Source organism: Myotis myotis, unplaced genomic scaffold (assembly GCF_014108235.1).
Source record: "Myotis myotis isolate mMyoMyo1 unplaced genomic scaffold, mMyoMyo1.p scaffold_m19_p_11, whole genome shotgun sequence".
NCBI classification, from domain to species: Eukaryota; Metazoa; Chordata; class Mammalia; order Chiroptera; family Vespertilionidae; genus Myotis; species Myotis myotis.
This window is the reverse complement of record NW_023416315.1, coordinates 71,966,578-71,984,829: the sequence shown is the minus strand read 5'-3', so window position 1 is coordinate 71,984,829 and position 18,252 is coordinate 71,966,578. Positions and strand designations below refer to the sequence as shown.

The following is an 18,252-nucleotide window of genomic DNA, read 5'->3' as shown; positions in this document are numbered from 1 at the left end:
TTCAAACAAGTGTTACATTATAACTAAGATTGTGGTGAAATTAAACATTTTTTCTAGTCATGTTCTCTATCACATGCTACTCCTAGTAATTAACATAAGCATATATGAATAGAAAACGGGAGAGAGGCCTATTTATCAAGCTCCTTTTATTCTCTGGCTTGTGAAATAATTTATCCACCAGCCTAATGTTCCTTGTGAACAAAAGCACTTACTTAAGTATGAAAGAATAGATGATACACAAACATCTTTACTGACATTATTTTTTGGCCTTGTGTACACAGACCCCAGAATGAACATGCTATGGTTTAATATTTATTGCACCTAATCTGTTCCAGGTCAGCATTAAGCCCTTTATGCAGATTATTTCACTTGATTCTCTTAAGAAATCTAAAATACAGAAAAGGAAATTGAGAATCAGGGAAATTACATGACTTTCTTAAAGTCATGCATATGGTAAATTTGAATGATAGCCCCAAAGCGTGTGATCCTTCTACTACTTCAGATTACACTTGCTGCATAACTATATCTGTAATGGTTGTATTTAGGTTCTCAACAGAACGTTGACTCTAGTAACCGGTCTTGAGTCTGCTGAGTTTCTTTGCACCTTCTCAGGAGACACAGGTTATCAGAAGCTTTAAGGTTGAGGATTCTTCCTAGGCCACCTCAGGGGCAAATCTGAAGAGAGTTCACAGCAGAAAGCACGAGAACCAACTAGAATCTTCTCACTTACTTACACTTAGGGAAAGCACAGTATGGAATCCACCCAAGAGCCAGCAGCGCCAAGGATCAAACTTACAAGCAAAATTAACGAGTAGTAGAATGGAGTGGGTATGGAGGACTGACTTATTCTTAAACTTCTAAAGTTTAAAAATATCTCAGCAAAAGGAATCCTAAATCCTTTCCTGGGTGAGAGTGAGGGGAGAGGTGCTCCCAAGCTAACCTGAGCCCTGGGCTAGAGGTCTGCAACCGGCAGCACATTTGAAGGGCAAAGTTTATTTGCAAAAGGAACAGAGTATTGACGAGGAAAAGAATCAATGGCATAGCAGCTGAAATGTATATGCTGAAAAGGCATGGAGAAGAAAATTAACATTGGCAGTGGCTCACCCTTGTCACAGAGAAAACGCCGCCTCGTTGAAGCCATTCAGTTTTAAGTAAAGTGTTGAAAACTGTAAGGCTTAGAGAATTTACATAACTACTGAGGTGGTTAAAATGAGTGTAGCTTTTCAGGGCATCTGATCGCAGAACTCTATTTGGTGTTGTTGCTTACAGGGAGAAAAGAAGGGGTGAAAATGTAGACATTATAATAAGACCTCTATTCTTTTAAAAAAATTATCCCAATGCCTCACTACTTACAGTGTTTTTTTTTCTGGGCATTCCTTATTTCCTTTGTGTGTGACATCTTAGTAATTTTTAAGTTTTATGAAATGAACAGGGATTCTTGAAGTTGCTATAACACTATTCTTGGTAAAGGGTAGACTTACTTTCAAAATGGCCTATATATCCCTCTAAATCAGGATAGCTGTGGTATAATGTTTGATTGGTTTCAGTACTGATTGAAACAGTACTGTACCATTTGCTGTTGACCATGAAAGCTTAAGAAAAAAGGAAATGTCATCATGAGGAGCTAGTCTCTCTGCAATGTTGATGTAATTTTAAATCATATTAGCTACGGCCTCTCATCATTAACTATGTACTTGTTTTTCTCCATTTGGCTTAGCAGCCAGATTCAACATTGTCTTTAATATCTAAGGCTCCCAGCATAGAAAACAAACTGGCTGTTGAAACTGGCTCTGTGAGACTCAATTAAGGGTAAACAGAGGAAGCCAATGTGACAGAATTGTGTAAGCAGATTACTGAGAGAATATGGTTATCACAACATATTTATTATGATAAGAAATTCACCGGCATTCACTCAAAAATATTCTCGATTCCTAGGCAGCTCTGGACATATTTCCATCATCAAATTGAGATACATGTCAGTGCAACTTGGGTGAAATTACTTTTATGCATTAAATCTAATTTCATTTGGTCAAGATGGTAGTTGTGGTATTTGCATCCTCTGACAACCACATCAAAATTGCAACTGAACTACAGAACAACCATCATTCATAACCACCTGAAATCTTGCTGAACCAAAGTCCTATAACTAAGAATATACAGAAGCCATGTTGAGACTGGTAGGAGTGGAAGAGAAGCAAAATGGGCCCGTCCCACATTCATGGTTGGTGATTAAAAACCAGGAGGGATATCTTGGCTGTTGGGCCCAGCCCCAGGGTTCCAGTGCCAGGAAGAGAAGTCCCCATAACTTCTGATTGCATAAACCAGCAGGGATTGTGGCTAAGTGAGATGGAGCACTTCTATAGTCTCGGGCATGCCTCTCAAATGACCCATGCACAGACGTACTCGGGCTCACTCTGAGCTTTAGCCATTGGGCAGCAGCCCAAAAGGCAGCAGGGATGTAGGAGGAGGAACTGAATTGTCTGGCTTCAGGTTGAAGGCTAGAAGGCCAGCTTTCTCCAATAGAAGTACTGTCAGAGGCCATTGTTTCTTAGGTCAGCATTCCCCCGACAGAGCCTGCAGGCTGTCACCATATCTGAGTCTCCATTAGCCTAACACCATTTTCCCTGAGCAGGTGATTCCCTGATATCTTGCCCCACCCAACTTTAGGGCTCATTCAAGCTATTTCCAGTGGTTTTCTCATACAAACAGCCTGTCTTGGCTCATGCTGTAGACTTTCCTGAAATCTCTCAAAGGTCCATGAACCCCAAACAAGCAGCATTTGGTCTCCAGGTGCCCTGTGCTTCTAAGTAACCCCATGCCCGACACTAGTGGCAGCCAGCCTTAATTCACAGCTTGGCCTCTCCTGGCCACCTCCAAGCCAGCAAAAATAGGAGCCATCTGCAGATTGCTCTGTAGCTAAGCTGGGCAGGACACAGGTGGCAGCTGACTTTGGCCTGCAATATCTGGGTAGCCCTAGAGCTAGCACACCTCCTGGACTGCTTCAGGCTGAAGCGCACCACCCAAGCACCTTCATGAATGACACACTCAAGAGACACTCATTTGGCACCAGATCTCTGCTAAAAAGCAAGTTCTGCTCCATTGAATCAGTCTCTGCACGGCAGCTCCTCTGTTGCAGTCTTAGCAAGTTCGTGCAGCTGATCAGCCTCGGGGTATATCCCTCTTATTGAGGTGCCAACAGCAGTCAAGGTCAACTACAACAGGAGTGTGTACACAGCTTACACAGGATGCGTACTTGAAGCACCCAACTCAGGTGACTGAGGAGGCTGTGCCACTGGGCCCTGTAGGACACCTACTATACGAGGTCACTCTACTAAGACTGGAAGACATAGCAGCTCTACCTAATACATAGAAACATATACAGCAAGGTAGCCAAAATGAGGAGACAGATACATGTCCCAAATGAAAACAGAACAAAATTCCAGAAAAAACAGCACAGCAACACCTAAATAAAATGGAGACAAGCAATCTGCTAGATGCAGAGTTGAAAACATTGGTTATAAAGATACTCTATGAACTTTCTGAAAACATTGACAAAGAGATAGGAAACATAAAAATAGAAGTAGAGCCCTAACTGGTTTGGCTCAGTGGATAGAGCATCGACCTGCCAACTGAAGAGTCCCAGGTTCAATTCCGGTCAAGGGCATGTACCTTGCTTACGGGCATATCCCCAGTAGGGGGTGTGCAGGAGGCAGCTGATCGATGTTTCTCTCTCATCAATGTTTCTAGCTCTCCATCCCTCTCCCTTCCTCTCTGTAAAAAAAAAAAAATTAATAAAATATATTTAAAAAAATAAAATACTTAAAAAAATAGAAGTAGAAAACAAAAATGACCCATCAGAAATTAAGAATACATTACAAGAAATCAACAGTAGAGTAGATGAAGCAGAGGACCAAATCAATGATTTGTAAGATAAGGAAGGGAAAAACACCCAATCAGAACACAAAAATAAATAAATAAATAAATAAATAAATAAATAAATAGATAGATAGATAAATAAATATTTAAAAATGAGGATAGTTTAAGGAGTCTCTGGGAAAATTTCAGTCATATCAATGTTTGCACCATGGGGTGCTGGAAGGAGAAGAGAAATGACAAGGAATTAAAAACTTATTTTAGAGCCCTGGCTGCTTTGGCTCAGTGGATGGTGTCAGCCTACAGACTGAAAGGTCTGAGGTTCAATTCCTATCAAGGGCATATGCCTGGGTTGTGGGCTTGGTCCCCAGTAGAGGGCGTTCAGGCAGTGACCAATGATTTTTTTTTCATCATTGATGTTTCTATCTCTCCCTCTCCCTCCTCTCTGAAATCAATAAAAATATATTAAAAACAAAACAAAACAACTTGCTTTAGAAAGTTACGATGGGAAACTTCCCTAACCTGGTGAAGGAAATAGACATACAAGTCCAAGAAGCACAGAGAATCTTAAACAAGATGAAACCGAAGAGGCCCACACCTACACACATCATAATTAAAATGCCAAAGATGAACAACAAAGAGAAAGTCCTAAAAGTAGTAAGAAAAAAAGCAATTACCTGTGAGGCGATCACATAAGACTGTCAGCTGATTTTTCAAGAGAAACTTTTCAGGCCATATTAAAAATGATGAAAACCAGGTACCTACCACCAAGATTACTCTACCCAGCAGCACTATTATTTAGAATCCAAGGAGACATAAAGAGCTTCCCAGACAAGAAAATGCTAAAGGAGTTTATCACCACCAAACCAGTTCAACAAGAAATGTTAAAGAAGAAAAAAGATAAAAACATATGAATCATGAAATAATAAATACATATCTATTAACCAAATGCATTAAATTAAAATGCATTAAATTCTCCAATCAAAAGACATGGTGCCAAAAGGGACAACAAAACAAGAACCTTATGCTCTCTACAAGACTTATTTTAGATCAAAAGACACACAGAGACTGAAAGTAAACAGATGGAAAAAGGTATTTCATGAAAATGTAAGCAACAACAAATAGACTTTAAAACGAGGTATATAACAAGAGACAAAGAAAGACACACCAATCCCGCTTCTGAGTATTTATCTGAAGAAACCCAAAACACTAAATTGAAAAGACATATACATCCATAGGTCATTGCAACATTTTTTTACAATAGCCACAATATGGAAGCAACCTAAGTGTCCATGTATAGGTAAATTGATAAAGAAGAAGTGGTGCGTATATACAATGAAACATGACTCAGCTATATAAAAGAATAAAAACATTGCCTTTTGCAAGAACATGAATGGACCTATAGGGTTTAGTGCTGAGTGAAAGAAGTCAGACAGAGAAAGACAAATACCATATGATTTCACTTATATGTGGAACCTAAAAAACAAATGAACAAGCAGAACAGAAACAGACTCATAGATACAGAGAACATTTTGATGGTTGTTAGATGGGAGGGGATTTGGGGGCATGAGAGAAAAAGGGTGAAGGGATTAAGAAGCACAAATTGGTAGTTACAGAATTGTCATGGTGATGTAAAGTACAGCATAGGCAATAGAGTCAATAATGTAATAACTATGTATGCTGTCAGATGGGTACTAGATTTATAACTTCATAAGTTACATAAATATCTAATCACTGAGTTGTACACCTGAAAGTAATATAATATTGTACATTAACTGGAATTAACAAATAATTATTTAAAATAAATCTAATCACTGAATTAAAATGCCATATTTTATTCCATATTAATTATTAAGTGTACTTGAACCAGTTTTTGGGACTTTTCAAATGAATTAATCTATTTCTTTCTCATGCCATATGTTATTATAGTTGTATAATATGATTTGATATTTATAATGTAAGCCCTCTCACACATTATTCTTATTCCTCAAATGTTTATTAGTCTCTCATTAAAAAAAAGAAAATTAGAATAATTTTTTTTAACATTCTTTATTTTTATTTTTTTAAATACATTTTATTGATTTTTTTTTACAGAGAGGAAGGGAGAGGGTTAGAGAGTTAGAAACATTGATGAGAGAGAAACATCAATCAGCTGCCTCCTGCGCACCTACTGGGGATGTGCCCACAACCAAGATACATGCCCTTGACCGGAATCAAACCTGGGACCTTTCAGTCTGCAGGCCAACAGTCTATCCACTGAGCCAAACTGGTTAGGGCATTAGAATCATTTTACCCATTTATTCTACAAATACACGCTCAGTGAATATTCTGTGCTAGGTACTGTGCATGGTGTTGAGATTGGTAAGAACTAAGATAGAGCACCTATGCTCTTATGGTGTAAAAGTTCTCTTCCAAAAACTACTTGGAATTCTGATGAAGACTGCATAATCTTATAAAATAACTTGAAGGAGTTTGTAATCTTTGCAACAGTTTTTCTTTTTAGAAAGCTTTAAAGTTTTTATTTATTTGAGATTTAAAAAATATTTCTTAGTAATGTATTTTAAAATATATTTCTAGATATATATTTATTAATTATTGATATCTACAATGCATTTTTGTTATATTATTGCTATAAATGGGATACTTATTTAATTGATCATTATGCTTGACATGTAGGAATCTATTTTCTTAGTATAAATATTTTTTAAATCTCTACCTTTTAAACTCTTGATTCACTAAAATTTGTTCTATGGACAATCACATACTATGCTGATACTGATACTTTTACTACCCCTTTCCAATATTCATACCTCAGTTGTTTTTCTTTTTGAACTATATTAGCAAAAAGTTACAGAAATAATGTTATTGTACTATTAGCCAGTATTGCTATTGTTTGCATTGATTTGACTCTAAAGCCAAGATTCAAAGTTTTATTAACAACAATTGATTGTGGTTTTGAAGGAGAATTTTTTCTCAGGTTAATGAAATCTGTAATAATAAAAGTGTAATATGCTAATTAGGCTAGATGTCTGAACAGTGGAACGACCTTCTGGACGAAGCCAGGGCTGTGAGGGCTGAGCCGCTTGCACGAATTTCGTGCATAGGGCCTCTAGTCCTATATAATAAAAGGCTAATATGCAAATCAATTGAACGACCAGTTGCTATGATGTGCACTGACCACTAGGGGGCAGACGCTCAATGCAGGAGCTGCCACCTCATGGTCAGCATGCTCCCACATGGGGAGTACCTCTCAACCAGAAGCTGGGCTCACGGCTGGCGAGCATAGCAGTGGTGGCGGGAGCCTCTTTCGCCTCTGCAGCAGTGCTAAGGATGTCTGACTGACAACTTAGTCCTAATCCCCAGAGGGTCCTGGACTGTGAGAGGGCACAGGACGGACTGAGGGACCCTCCCTCCAGTGCACGAATTTCATGCACTGGGCCTCTATTATCTTAATATTTGAGTTTATTCAGAACACTAATGGCCCTGTGCACAGATTTGTGCACATTGAAAGGGAATTAATTAGAAGAAAGATTTGTGTGGTAATTACATTACTGCAAAAAATTACATGTGAAAATAGTATATATAATATAGTATCATAAAATTAAAACATGCATGTGATTGGAGCCAGCAAGAGTTTTATATGTATCGTGCACGAGTCAACGTTTATTTTTAAATTGCCAGTGCGCGTCATATGTACTGGCCAGTCGGACACTTAGCCTTGTATATACACTGAGTGGCCAGATTATTATGACCACCCCATCAGTACTTTGTTTGGCCACCTTTTGCCTTCAATACTATGGTGATTCTTCTTGGCATTGACTCCACGAGATGTTGAAAGGTGACACGAGGAATCTGACACTATGCCTGATGAATAGCATTGTTCAGTTCTGTGAGATTTGATGGTTGTGGAACCAGCTGCCTGATGGCTCTTTTAACTTTGTCCCACAAATGCTCAATTGGATTGAGATCTGGTGATTGTGGGGGCCACCTAAGCAAGGTAAAGTCTCCCTCATGTTCTTGACACCACTCCTGCACAATACGAGCACCATGGCATGGTGCATTGTCTTGTCGGAAGAAGCCATCTCCATTGGGATATGCCATAAACATGATAGGATGAACTTGATCTGCAACGATACTTAGGTATGTTGTGCTATTCAGACGTTGTTCCACACGAATTAAAGGGCCCAAATCATGCCAGGAAAACATGCCCCAAACCAGCCCCCACCAGCTTGAAGGGTCGTACTCATGAGTGAGGGGTGCATGCTTTCATGCTGTTTCCACCAAATTCTCACTCTGCTATCTGCATGATTAACTGGAAATGTGATTCATCAGACCACATGACTTTTTTCCAATGCTCGACTGTCCAATCCTTGTGTTCCTGTGCTTGGATAACTGTCGTGGTAAACAACCTGCCTATTTATAATGGTCTGGCCCTATTTATAATGGTCTGGCCCTCTAGCAACTTCAGCGTGAAATTATAGCTAATTTGCCTACAAACGTCAGGTGGTCATAATAATCTGGCCACTCAATGTATATAGATTATCAGAAACAGATACTGAAATTTATCAGATTCCTTTATAGTTGTTATTGAGATAACCATAGTTTCTTCTGTAGACTTTTGGTATGCTATTAATTTACTTCTCAATATTAAAAAATCTTAACTTCTCAATACTTCTCACATAAGGTCCTAGTATTCCTGGGATTAATACATAAAGTATATTTAAAGTAAGTTGAGATGATGATGATTTTACTGACTACATACAATAGAAAATAATATAAATTTGTAAGTTTTTCAATTAATCATTCTATTTGTGTTAGAAACAGTGTGCTTTGCATTTGGAATTACAATTTTCAAGGTAAAGTTATCTTGGTGTTATTTCATTTAAGGTAATTGCAAGCCTGAACCAAGTTTTCTATTTTCATCAAACTTTCTTTCATGGTCTGAATATCCAGCAGACTTTCTATCTAGAAACATCTGGTCCTGTCCTGGGTATGCAGGCAGAACAGAATTGCTAAAGGATTTAGATTCACAGTGACTTTAAGCTTTGGTCTGGATGATCCCATGAGAGACCAGATATATCTCCAAGGAGTTATTTTCAGGCTTCTTAATTTTTCTCCGGGAGACTCAGCTAAACTGAGACTCAAGAGAATTCCCACCAGGAATGCAATTACTTGTGCTGTTCTCTAGGCACTTGGTCTTCTGACATCAACATTGTTCAGACTTGTATCCCCCTGAGTAGAAAACACCTCTATGGTGGCAGGATGTGGGGCAGGCCAATTGCCCAAGAAATCCTCAGCCTGTGCCAGGAAACACCCCTGACTCAGGCCATAAAATCAGAGATGCTCGCACTGAAGGGGACCTGCAAGACCAGCTTGCTCCACCACTCAGTTTTTCGGTGAGGAAACCATCCAGAGAAGGGAAGTGACTAGGCTAAGTTGGCAAAGAGTGTAGGTAACATGCAGGGATAAGCATGTGGGTTTCATGACTCTGAATTCAGTATTCATTTCACTGTCATGCTGTTTTAAACATTTGTATCTGTCTTCTTCTGTTATTCTAGTGAACCATTAAGCAAATTCCATTTTGATTTGTGTCTGATAAAAAGTAATGAAATATTTGATCAAATTTTCAGGTAAATTTATATTCCTTCTTATTACATTCAAGCCTCAGCCTGCTTGCACTATTTTCTATGGTGCCTTATTGGGACATTTCTTGCGTCTCTGAAAGTAATCTGACCAATAGTGTACACACAGCCTTCACATGCCAAGAATGTAGGATGATGTTTCTCCCAGTCATTACAGGGATGATTTTTGTAAAGGACTGTACTTCAAAGACTCAACTAGGTATCAAATACCATTGTTTTCCCTTCCAAATAAAAAAATCAGGTGATATCTGTTAATGGTTCCATTGTAAATATTAGAGAACATGCTGCTCAAAACAGAGTAGGAAAAACTAAAGGGCGGGGGTTGGAATGCTGATTTTACCCTTGAATATTAGCAGTTCCATGTTGTGAGATTTGTGTTGGTTTGATGTTGGCAGATGGTCCTATTACTGGAATTTTCTCTACCGAAAATAAACTGCATTTTTTTCTATGACCATGCACCCTCCCAGAGTAATATTACCAGTGTTTTTGTGGAATAGCTATTGTTGTTCAAGGGATGAGTGTGCCTTCTTTTGGCCAGATGACAACTAACTAATTCATTAATGACAATATGTAGAATAGATGTCTAAATCAGAGTAACACACCTTTCATTTATTTTATTATAAATTGCAACTGAAGAACAATTCAGCAAATGGGTCTATTGGAAAAATGTAATGGTGACACAATGACACGGAGTTTAAGTATAAAGATATTAAAAGCAATAGCAAGAATTTCACATATGTCCTAACTGGTTTAGCTCAGTGGATAGAGCGTTATCCTGCAGACCAAACGGTCTTGGGTTCGATTCCAGTCAAGGGCATGTATCTGGGTTGTGCAGGAGGCAACCAATCGATGTGTTTCTCTTACATCGATATTTCTGTCTTTCGTTTTCTCTACCACATATGACATGGTTCTTTGTGTAGCAATTTTAAGTTCTCCTCTAAAGATAAAAACTTCCTGTGTTGAAATTGTGAGGATATTTTATGAAAGGGGAATAAAATTTCATTTCTCTGTTTGTTCTCTTTTCCAGGAGGTCACCAAAGCAGTCCAGCCTCTCTTACTGGGAAGAATCATAGCTTCCTATGATCCAGATAATAAGGTGGAACGCTCCATTGCGATTTACCTGGGCATAGGATTATGCCTTCTTTTTATCCTGAGGATGCTGCTCCTGCACCCAGCCATTTTTGGCCTTCATCACATTGGAATGCAAATGAGGATAGCTTTGTTTAGTTTGATTTATAAGAAGGTAATATTTCCTTGCTTAGTCTCCATGTTACATGGAGTAGCATCATGGTTTAAATGCCATGTGGGTACAAATTAGGGATACATGCTGAAATCAATTTCATAAGTCTGTGAAATAAGTGGCAGCAATAATTAATGTTTCAAATTCCCTTTGATAATTTAATTCACTTTAATAATTATTGAACACCTTCTATAAACTGCCTATAGTATAGTTTCATTCTTGTTTTTTTTCACTAGTCATGTCATCATTTTTTGGAATCTATGGCTCCCCATTAAAATGATTCTTACCATCTGCATAAGTTACAGTGGGGCCTTGACTTATGAGTGTCCCGACTAACGAGTTTTTTGAGATACCAGCTGTCTCTTGGCCGATTTTTTGCATTAAGTTGATAGAGTAATTTGAGTTAACGAGCTCCTTAACGAGCTCTGTCTCGGAACGAATTAAACTCGTAAGTCAAGGCCCCATTGTTGACAAAATACTGTTTTATACAAAATGCCATGCATGCTTGTGTTCAATAAGAATATATTGCCTGGCTGGTGTTTCCCAGTGGTTGGTTAAGCATCAACCTATCAGAAGGTTATGGTTAAATTCCAGGTCAGGGCACATGCTTGGGTTGCAGGCTCCATCCCCAATGGGGGAGAGGGGAGCATGCAAGAGGCAAGCAATCAATGATTCTCTTTCATCATTGATGTTTCTAGCTCTCTCTTCCTCTCCCTTCCTCTCTGAAATTAAAAAAATATATTTAAAACAACACAATAAGAATATAATATGTAATTGTTAATGATAATCTAAGCACTGAAAGTTTTCATCTTAACTAGTTATGACACAGTGGTGTATTCACCTACCCACTGTCTTATTTTGAGTTAGATTTTTGTCATTCTGTGAGTTCTGCAAATCAAAATATTTTAGAACAGCACTTGGATGGCAACCGTAAGAACCTTTTCTGGTTGTGTGTACTGTCCAGACAAGAACCCAAGTTGCTGAAGCATGGTTTAGGTAAGTTCAGATTAAGATGTAGCTACCTTGCAAACACAATTTAAGATAATTTCAGTAACATGTGTTTTCAACAACATGATTCAAGACCATATGTGACTGATTATATCTACCAAGTCATTAGGTTGAATCATTTGGATACTGCCTTACCCTTATTCTCTGTTTTATTCTCTCAATGTAAAACCTTTACTTAAGCGGCTTATAAGGGTCATGGATCTGAAATTACCTCTAGCAAATAACCCATAACACTTCTAGAATATACGTGCAAAGTCAGTTGTGTTGTAAAACCTTGATAGCCATACTTTATTGTTCAAGGAAGCCTTTTATGGAGGCACAAGAAAAAAAAATGGAGTCCACATTTTACTTAAACCACCTCAGCTGCAGTCTATCAGTTCACAAGGACCAGGAAAGCATGGGTGATAAATCAACAGCAATTTTATTAAATTTTATTTTGATCCAGAAATTTTACTTGTGAAGAAATTATTAGATACTAGAGGCCCGATGCACAAAATTTGTGCAAGAGTAGGCCTTCCTTCTCCCAGCTGCCGGCACCAGCTTCCCACTGCAAGACCCGGGCTTTGGTCACAGCCCCGGCTTTGTCCTGAATGTCATCCAGTCTAATTAGCATACTATGCTTTTATTATTATAGATTATTTAGAAAGTAGAATCTACGCAGCAAGCATGTTAAAGAAAGTTGAATCCAGTTTTAAAAGTATAAAAGTTCTTATTGTCATAATATGTAATAGCTAATGACGTGCATGACAAGCTTCTAAGTGATTTAGGTATACTATCTCATTTGAGCCTCTCCCAAACTTTCTATGGTAGGAGCTATTACCCCTCTTCTATGGATAAAGGATTTTAAGAAACTAAGACCTAAAAAGAAGAGAACATTGTACAAAACCTGTTTAAATTTTCTAGAACGGATAAATCATAATCCTTGAAGTGAGCAGTTTTCCAAGTATTAGGGAAAATAGCACTGAAATCATGTAGCAAGAGAAACCATGTTATAACAGGAAGAGAAAATCATGAAATGGTTTGGGCTAAAGGGGAGGAGAGATCAAAGAAGGAGCAGGTTAGTTTGTAAATAAGTCCCCACATATAACATTTAGCACAAATACAGTAATACATATATGTGCTTTCAGATCCAGAATGTGTTCATGAAAAGTTAGAAGCCGTCGTCTCCTCCTTTCTCATGATTGAATATCTGTTCTTACCCAGTTTGCTTTACTTATCTAGCCACATTCATTAGCCTTCTTTGATATAATCGCCAAAGAATGCAATTGCATCTCCAGGTGGCTGTGGTTTGGTCCCTAAGGTAAACCGGTACCTTTGGGTGACCATTTTCATCCATGTGGCAGGCCACCACCAATTCTTTCTGCAGTATTCCAAATTTTGTAATAGGGCAACATTTTGCTTTGTTTCCAAATCTGCAACTGTGACATGTTCAAATTATATTTTAAATAATGAATCTAAGTACAAACTAAATTTAGCTTTGCCTGTGATTTTCAATAAAATAAAGAAAACTAAAGTGAAACATATTCACTGAGTGTTTGTTGTGCTTAACATGGAGCCCCGTGGAGGGAGAACTCAGTCCCCTGAGACTGGGTCTGTTACTAAGTTATGTGTGATCCAGCTCAGTGGGTTCCTCCCCTACCCTCATGTTGCTCTAATAGTGTTTTGGAATTAATTGCCTTGATTCCTTCTTCACCTGGTCTTATCTATATGCTATTCATTATTCAGCACCCATCTTAAATTCTACCCCTTTAATAAAATGTTCCCACACTTTGTAACCGGATGTGTGAACTGTCTCTCAACCACTCTATTATATTCTACTCCCTTTAACTCATTTACCTTTATCATATTTAGATAAGCCTGTACTAGGTTGCTTTGAGGCAAGAATTATGTTTTTTTTAAATCTTAATAATAATCTTTGAAGCCTTAAATATAGTGATTTGCATCTATTAAGTGCTCAACACATATATGAGAAATTTAGTTAAAACAAATATTAGATGGATACTTTCATATAAATGGAAAATCAATTCTTATTAAATTTTGCAGGCAAAGTATGATTGTAATTTTTTATAATCATAATCCATTTATCTACTAAACAATTCTTTTTTTAAAACAATTTTTTTTAAAAAAAAAATATATATATATTCTATTGATTTTCCACAGAGAGGAAGGGAGAGAGACAGAGAGCCAGAAACATCGACGAGAGAGAAACATAGATCAGCCGCCTCCTGCACACCTCCCACTGGGGATGTCCCCACAACCGATGCACATGCCCCCAACCGGAATCGAACCTGGGATCCCTCAGTCCGCAGGCCGACGCTCCATCCACCAAGCCAAACCGGCCACGGCCTAAACAATTCTTTTTTTGTGTATATGGATGTATATTTCTTTTTTCTTTTTTTTTTTTTAAATATATTTTATTGATTTTTTACAGAGAGGAAGGGAGAGAGATAGAGAGTTAGAAACATCGATGAGAGAGAAACATCGATCAGCTGCCTCCTGCACATCTCCTACTGGGGATGTGCCCGCAACCAAGGTACATGCCCTTGACCGGAATCGAACCTGGGACCTTTCAGTCCGCAAGCCGACGCTCTATCCACTGAGCCAAACCGGTTTCGGCTGGATGTATATTTCTTGGTAAAATTTAAAGATTTTATATTAGTGGCATAATCTTTCACAAAATTATTAATGATTCAGTTGTTCATAATGTACTTTAATAGACTTTGACATTAATTTTATTCAATAGAGTTACAATAGGACTGCAAGCAAAATTTAAGGCCAAGGTTTTTTTAAAAGATTTTTTAAATGGATGTTTAGAGGGAGAACGGAGGGAGAGAGAAATGCTGATGTGAGAGGGAAGCATTGATTGGCTGCTTTCTGCATGATCCCCATTGGGGATCAAACCCACAACCAGGCATGTGCCCTGAGTAGGAATTGAACAGGGAATCCTTCAGTGCAGAGGACAATGCCAAACCCATTGAGCCACACCGGCCAAGGCAAGGCCAAAGTTTTAATTAAAAATTCCACTGCCTTTGGTTCCATGTTTATAACAATAAAACAAGCCCTTCACACTGTATAAATAAGTATTTAGGAGGAGCATTTCCATTTTGGAGGAGCAAAAAATACTTATTACTGTCTAGATGCTGGAAAATAAAATAACGAGGGGCATGCCAGTATAATATTTGTTGTGAAGAGCAATGTTAATATATCTGAGAAGATAAAAAGCCAAGTGAACATAAAATAATTTTCATTATCTTTACTTAAAAATACACACATAGTAAACTAATACCTCAGCTGTGTTATAATGTTACTTATGGATATATTTGTCTTTGGTTATTCAACATCATCTAACTTCCTATTTTTCCTTTTAGACTTTAAAGCTGTCAAGCCGTGTTCTAGATAAAATCAGTATTGGACAACTTGTTAGTCTCCTTTCCAATAACCTGAACAAATTTGATGAAGTATGTACCTACTGATATAATCTTTTATGCATTATTGTTAAAAATCGTACAACCCTGAAGGTTTTTCTGGATCAGATAATGGTAATAAGTGGTTAAGTAGAACACATCTCTCTATCTTCCCTGTTTTTGAAAACTGAGAAAGGTAAGTTGTGTAGTAAGGTGCCTTCCTGGGGTCTTGTGGAACCACCCAACTCAGAGGCACCTCAGCTTGCTGGGTATTTGGTGAGGTTTTTCAAAATTCAATCCTTATCAGATATTGTTTTCTTTTAATACTTTAAATCACTTATTTACTTTGGTTGAATATGATATTCTGAGCAATTTTTGGTGAGTGCCATCTTGTGTCACAAATAAATGCTAGGTCCTTGAGAACAGATAATGTGTTCTATTGATCTTTGCATTTTCAATATTTAATTTTAACACAGTATTGAGCCCTAAATAGGCGCTAGATAAATTACTACTGCTTTGAGTATGCATTTATTCTGAATATATTGTCAGAGTTGTGCCTTGGTGGAGACTGGGCTTCTGGACAGCCTTGTTCTCTCATGGCTCTTGCTTTTTCCAAATAGAAGTAAGTTATTTAAAAGAAATTCTTGACATGACACTTAAGAGATCCAATGTCAAGTCCCCTGAATTAAAAAAACAAAACCCATACATAAAAATGCAGTAACTTGAAATGTGTTCCTTGGGAAATCCTAGTCTGTGTGTAGAAGGTTTATACATATTGCTATGTGTTTTATGCTATGTGTTTTATTTACATTAAATAAATTTTATGTAACGAATACCTAGATTTTAGTGCGCTGAGAATCATAAAGTGTTTGATTGTATAAGATCATTCATCTGTGCTTGTCTATTTTTTGGGGGGTGGGGTGAGGGATAAAATATCACCAGTTTTCACTGTGATTTTATTTTCCAGGGACTGGCACTGGCACATTTCGTGTGGATCGCGCCTTTACAAGTGACGCTGCTGATGGGGCTGCTTTGGGAACTCTTACAGGCCTCCGCCTTCTGTGGCCTTGCTTTCCTCATAGTCCTCTCCATTCTTCAAGCTGGCCTAGGGAGAATGATGATGAAGTACAGGTAGCCCTCTATTTCCATAGCTTGAAAGGGTTTTAAATTAGATTTTCAATAAACCCAGGACTGCTCTGTGTATTACTTACTGGGTGTCCCTAAAAAGGAATTATTTTATTTTATTTTTTTACCGCATGATTTCGCTTATATATGAAATCAAATGAACAAAATAAACAAACAAACAAAATGGAAACTAGATTCAGAGAACAGACTGACAGCTCTCAGGGGGCGGTGTTTGGGGACTGGGTGAAAAGGTGAAGGGATTAAGGAAAAAAGCAACCTCATAGACAACAGTGTAGTGATTACCAGAAGGAAAGGAGGGTGAGGGTAAGTAAAAGAGTGTAAAGGGGGGATAAATGGTGACTGAAGGAGAATTGACTTTGGGCGGTGAGCACACCATCAAGGAATTATTTTAATGGTGCAAATAATACTTCCTATATCAATGGGACATTTTTTTACTTGTCAATTTGTAGAATTTCTTTATAAATATGTCACCAGCCAGTTCATTTTTTGTAGATCATGAGATTTGAGTATAATGGATAAAACATTAATTGAGTGGAAAGGAACACATAGATTTTGGGTAGTTTATAAGCTTTTACTACCTGGTTCATGGATTATCACATCAAAGCCTTAGTTACTTTATATTACAGAATGACTCAGTGATACCAGTCATTGCTTAGATAGAGGAGTTTGTCGGCTAGAACATGATAGAAAATGTACAAACTTTGGAGTCAGTTAGCTCTTGGCTGGCATCCCAGAGTGCACCTTTACTAGTTATGTGATCTAGGTAAGCCACTTCACTGAGTTTCTAGTTCTTCATCTTTAAAATAAAGATAGCCACCACTCCTAGACTGTCAGAAAGGATCAGGAATAGTGTTTGGAATGCATCTTCTACAACGTCTGATACATAGGGGTCATTTATTAAGTGGTAGCTATTATTTTTTCATCTATTTGATAATAAAATGCTGTTTAATCAAAGAAATATGACTTTTTAAAAGCTTGAGCTGTTCTTAGTGCATAATGTGACTTGTTTTTACTAATTATTAAATTGAATGATTGATTGCCTTACAGAGATCAGAGAGCTGGGAAAATCAATGAAAGACTTGTGATCACCTCAGAAATTATTGAAAATATCCAATCTGTTAAGGCATACTGCTGGGAGGAAGCAATGGAAAAAATGATTGAAAACCTAAGGCAGTAAGTCATTTAGATAGTTTCAATATCATTAGTCAGTGAATGTTTAATATTTCAAAAATGACTTTCAGTGGACTTCTAGCTCATATTTGAAGTTTCTGACAAACAATTGTACTAAGTTATCTCAAATATTCATGTGTTAGTGGCATAAAGTCATTTTCATGGGCTGTAGATTTACATAGTTTGTCAGGTGTGTTTTCACTAGAAAGGTATTTATACCTCACAAAAGAATCTCTTATATGTGTTTATAGGTGCTTAATACACTTATTTGACTAAAGTAGCACTCCTGGTGCTGGAGTCTGATTGCAACCTTAAGTGGAACTGCTAGAGTAAGAAGTACACAATTCTGAACCAAATAAATGATTGGCTATTGTTATATTTTCCTTAATCTATGCGTTATGGCTTATGAAAAATGAAGAAACAACACCTGCTTCCTTCAGTTAAAATGTTTGTTCTTCCTTAACTTAAAAATAATAACACAGGGTAATATCATTGTGTTTCTATAAGCCTTGGGAAGTCAGTTCAAGTCACGAAAACCACGTCTTGAGGTAGTCAGTACTCGACACCTATCTCTAGTCTTGTTTCACCTCAGATAACCTTTTTTTCACTGATTAGTAAAGATTATATCCAGCAAAAAAAGTATAGCGCCGACTGAGATAAGATTACTGAAATGATTTTTGGCAAAATATAAACTAAGGTAGCCAGGAGACCATTTTTCTTTAGTCAAGTTCATATTCTACAAACTGCATTCAAATAAATGCTCTAGGAG

At 37.6% G+C, this 18,252-nt stretch overlaps 1 protein-coding gene across 4 annotated transcripts in view; it reads left to right on the top strand.

The window, feature by feature from the left end:
- Positions 1-18,252, top strand: part of CFTR (CF transmembrane conductance regulator) — a 208,143-nt gene that overhangs the window by 48,827 nt on the left and 141,064 nt on the right. For 3 of the 4 annotated variants that reach the window (XM_036328866.1, XM_036328868.1, XM_036328869.1), the window contains 4 exons: positions 10,543-10,758; positions 15,132-15,221; positions 16,135-16,298; positions 17,361-17,486. In XM_036328866.1, the coding sequence (XP_036184759.1) occupies positions 10,543-10,758; positions 15,132-15,221; positions 16,135-16,298; positions 17,361-17,486 (596 nt within the window). The remainder of the gene's footprint in view (positions 1-10,542; positions 10,759-15,131; positions 15,222-16,134; positions 16,299-17,360; positions 17,487-18,252) is intronic. The other variant, XM_036328867.1, reaches the window with a different exon arrangement.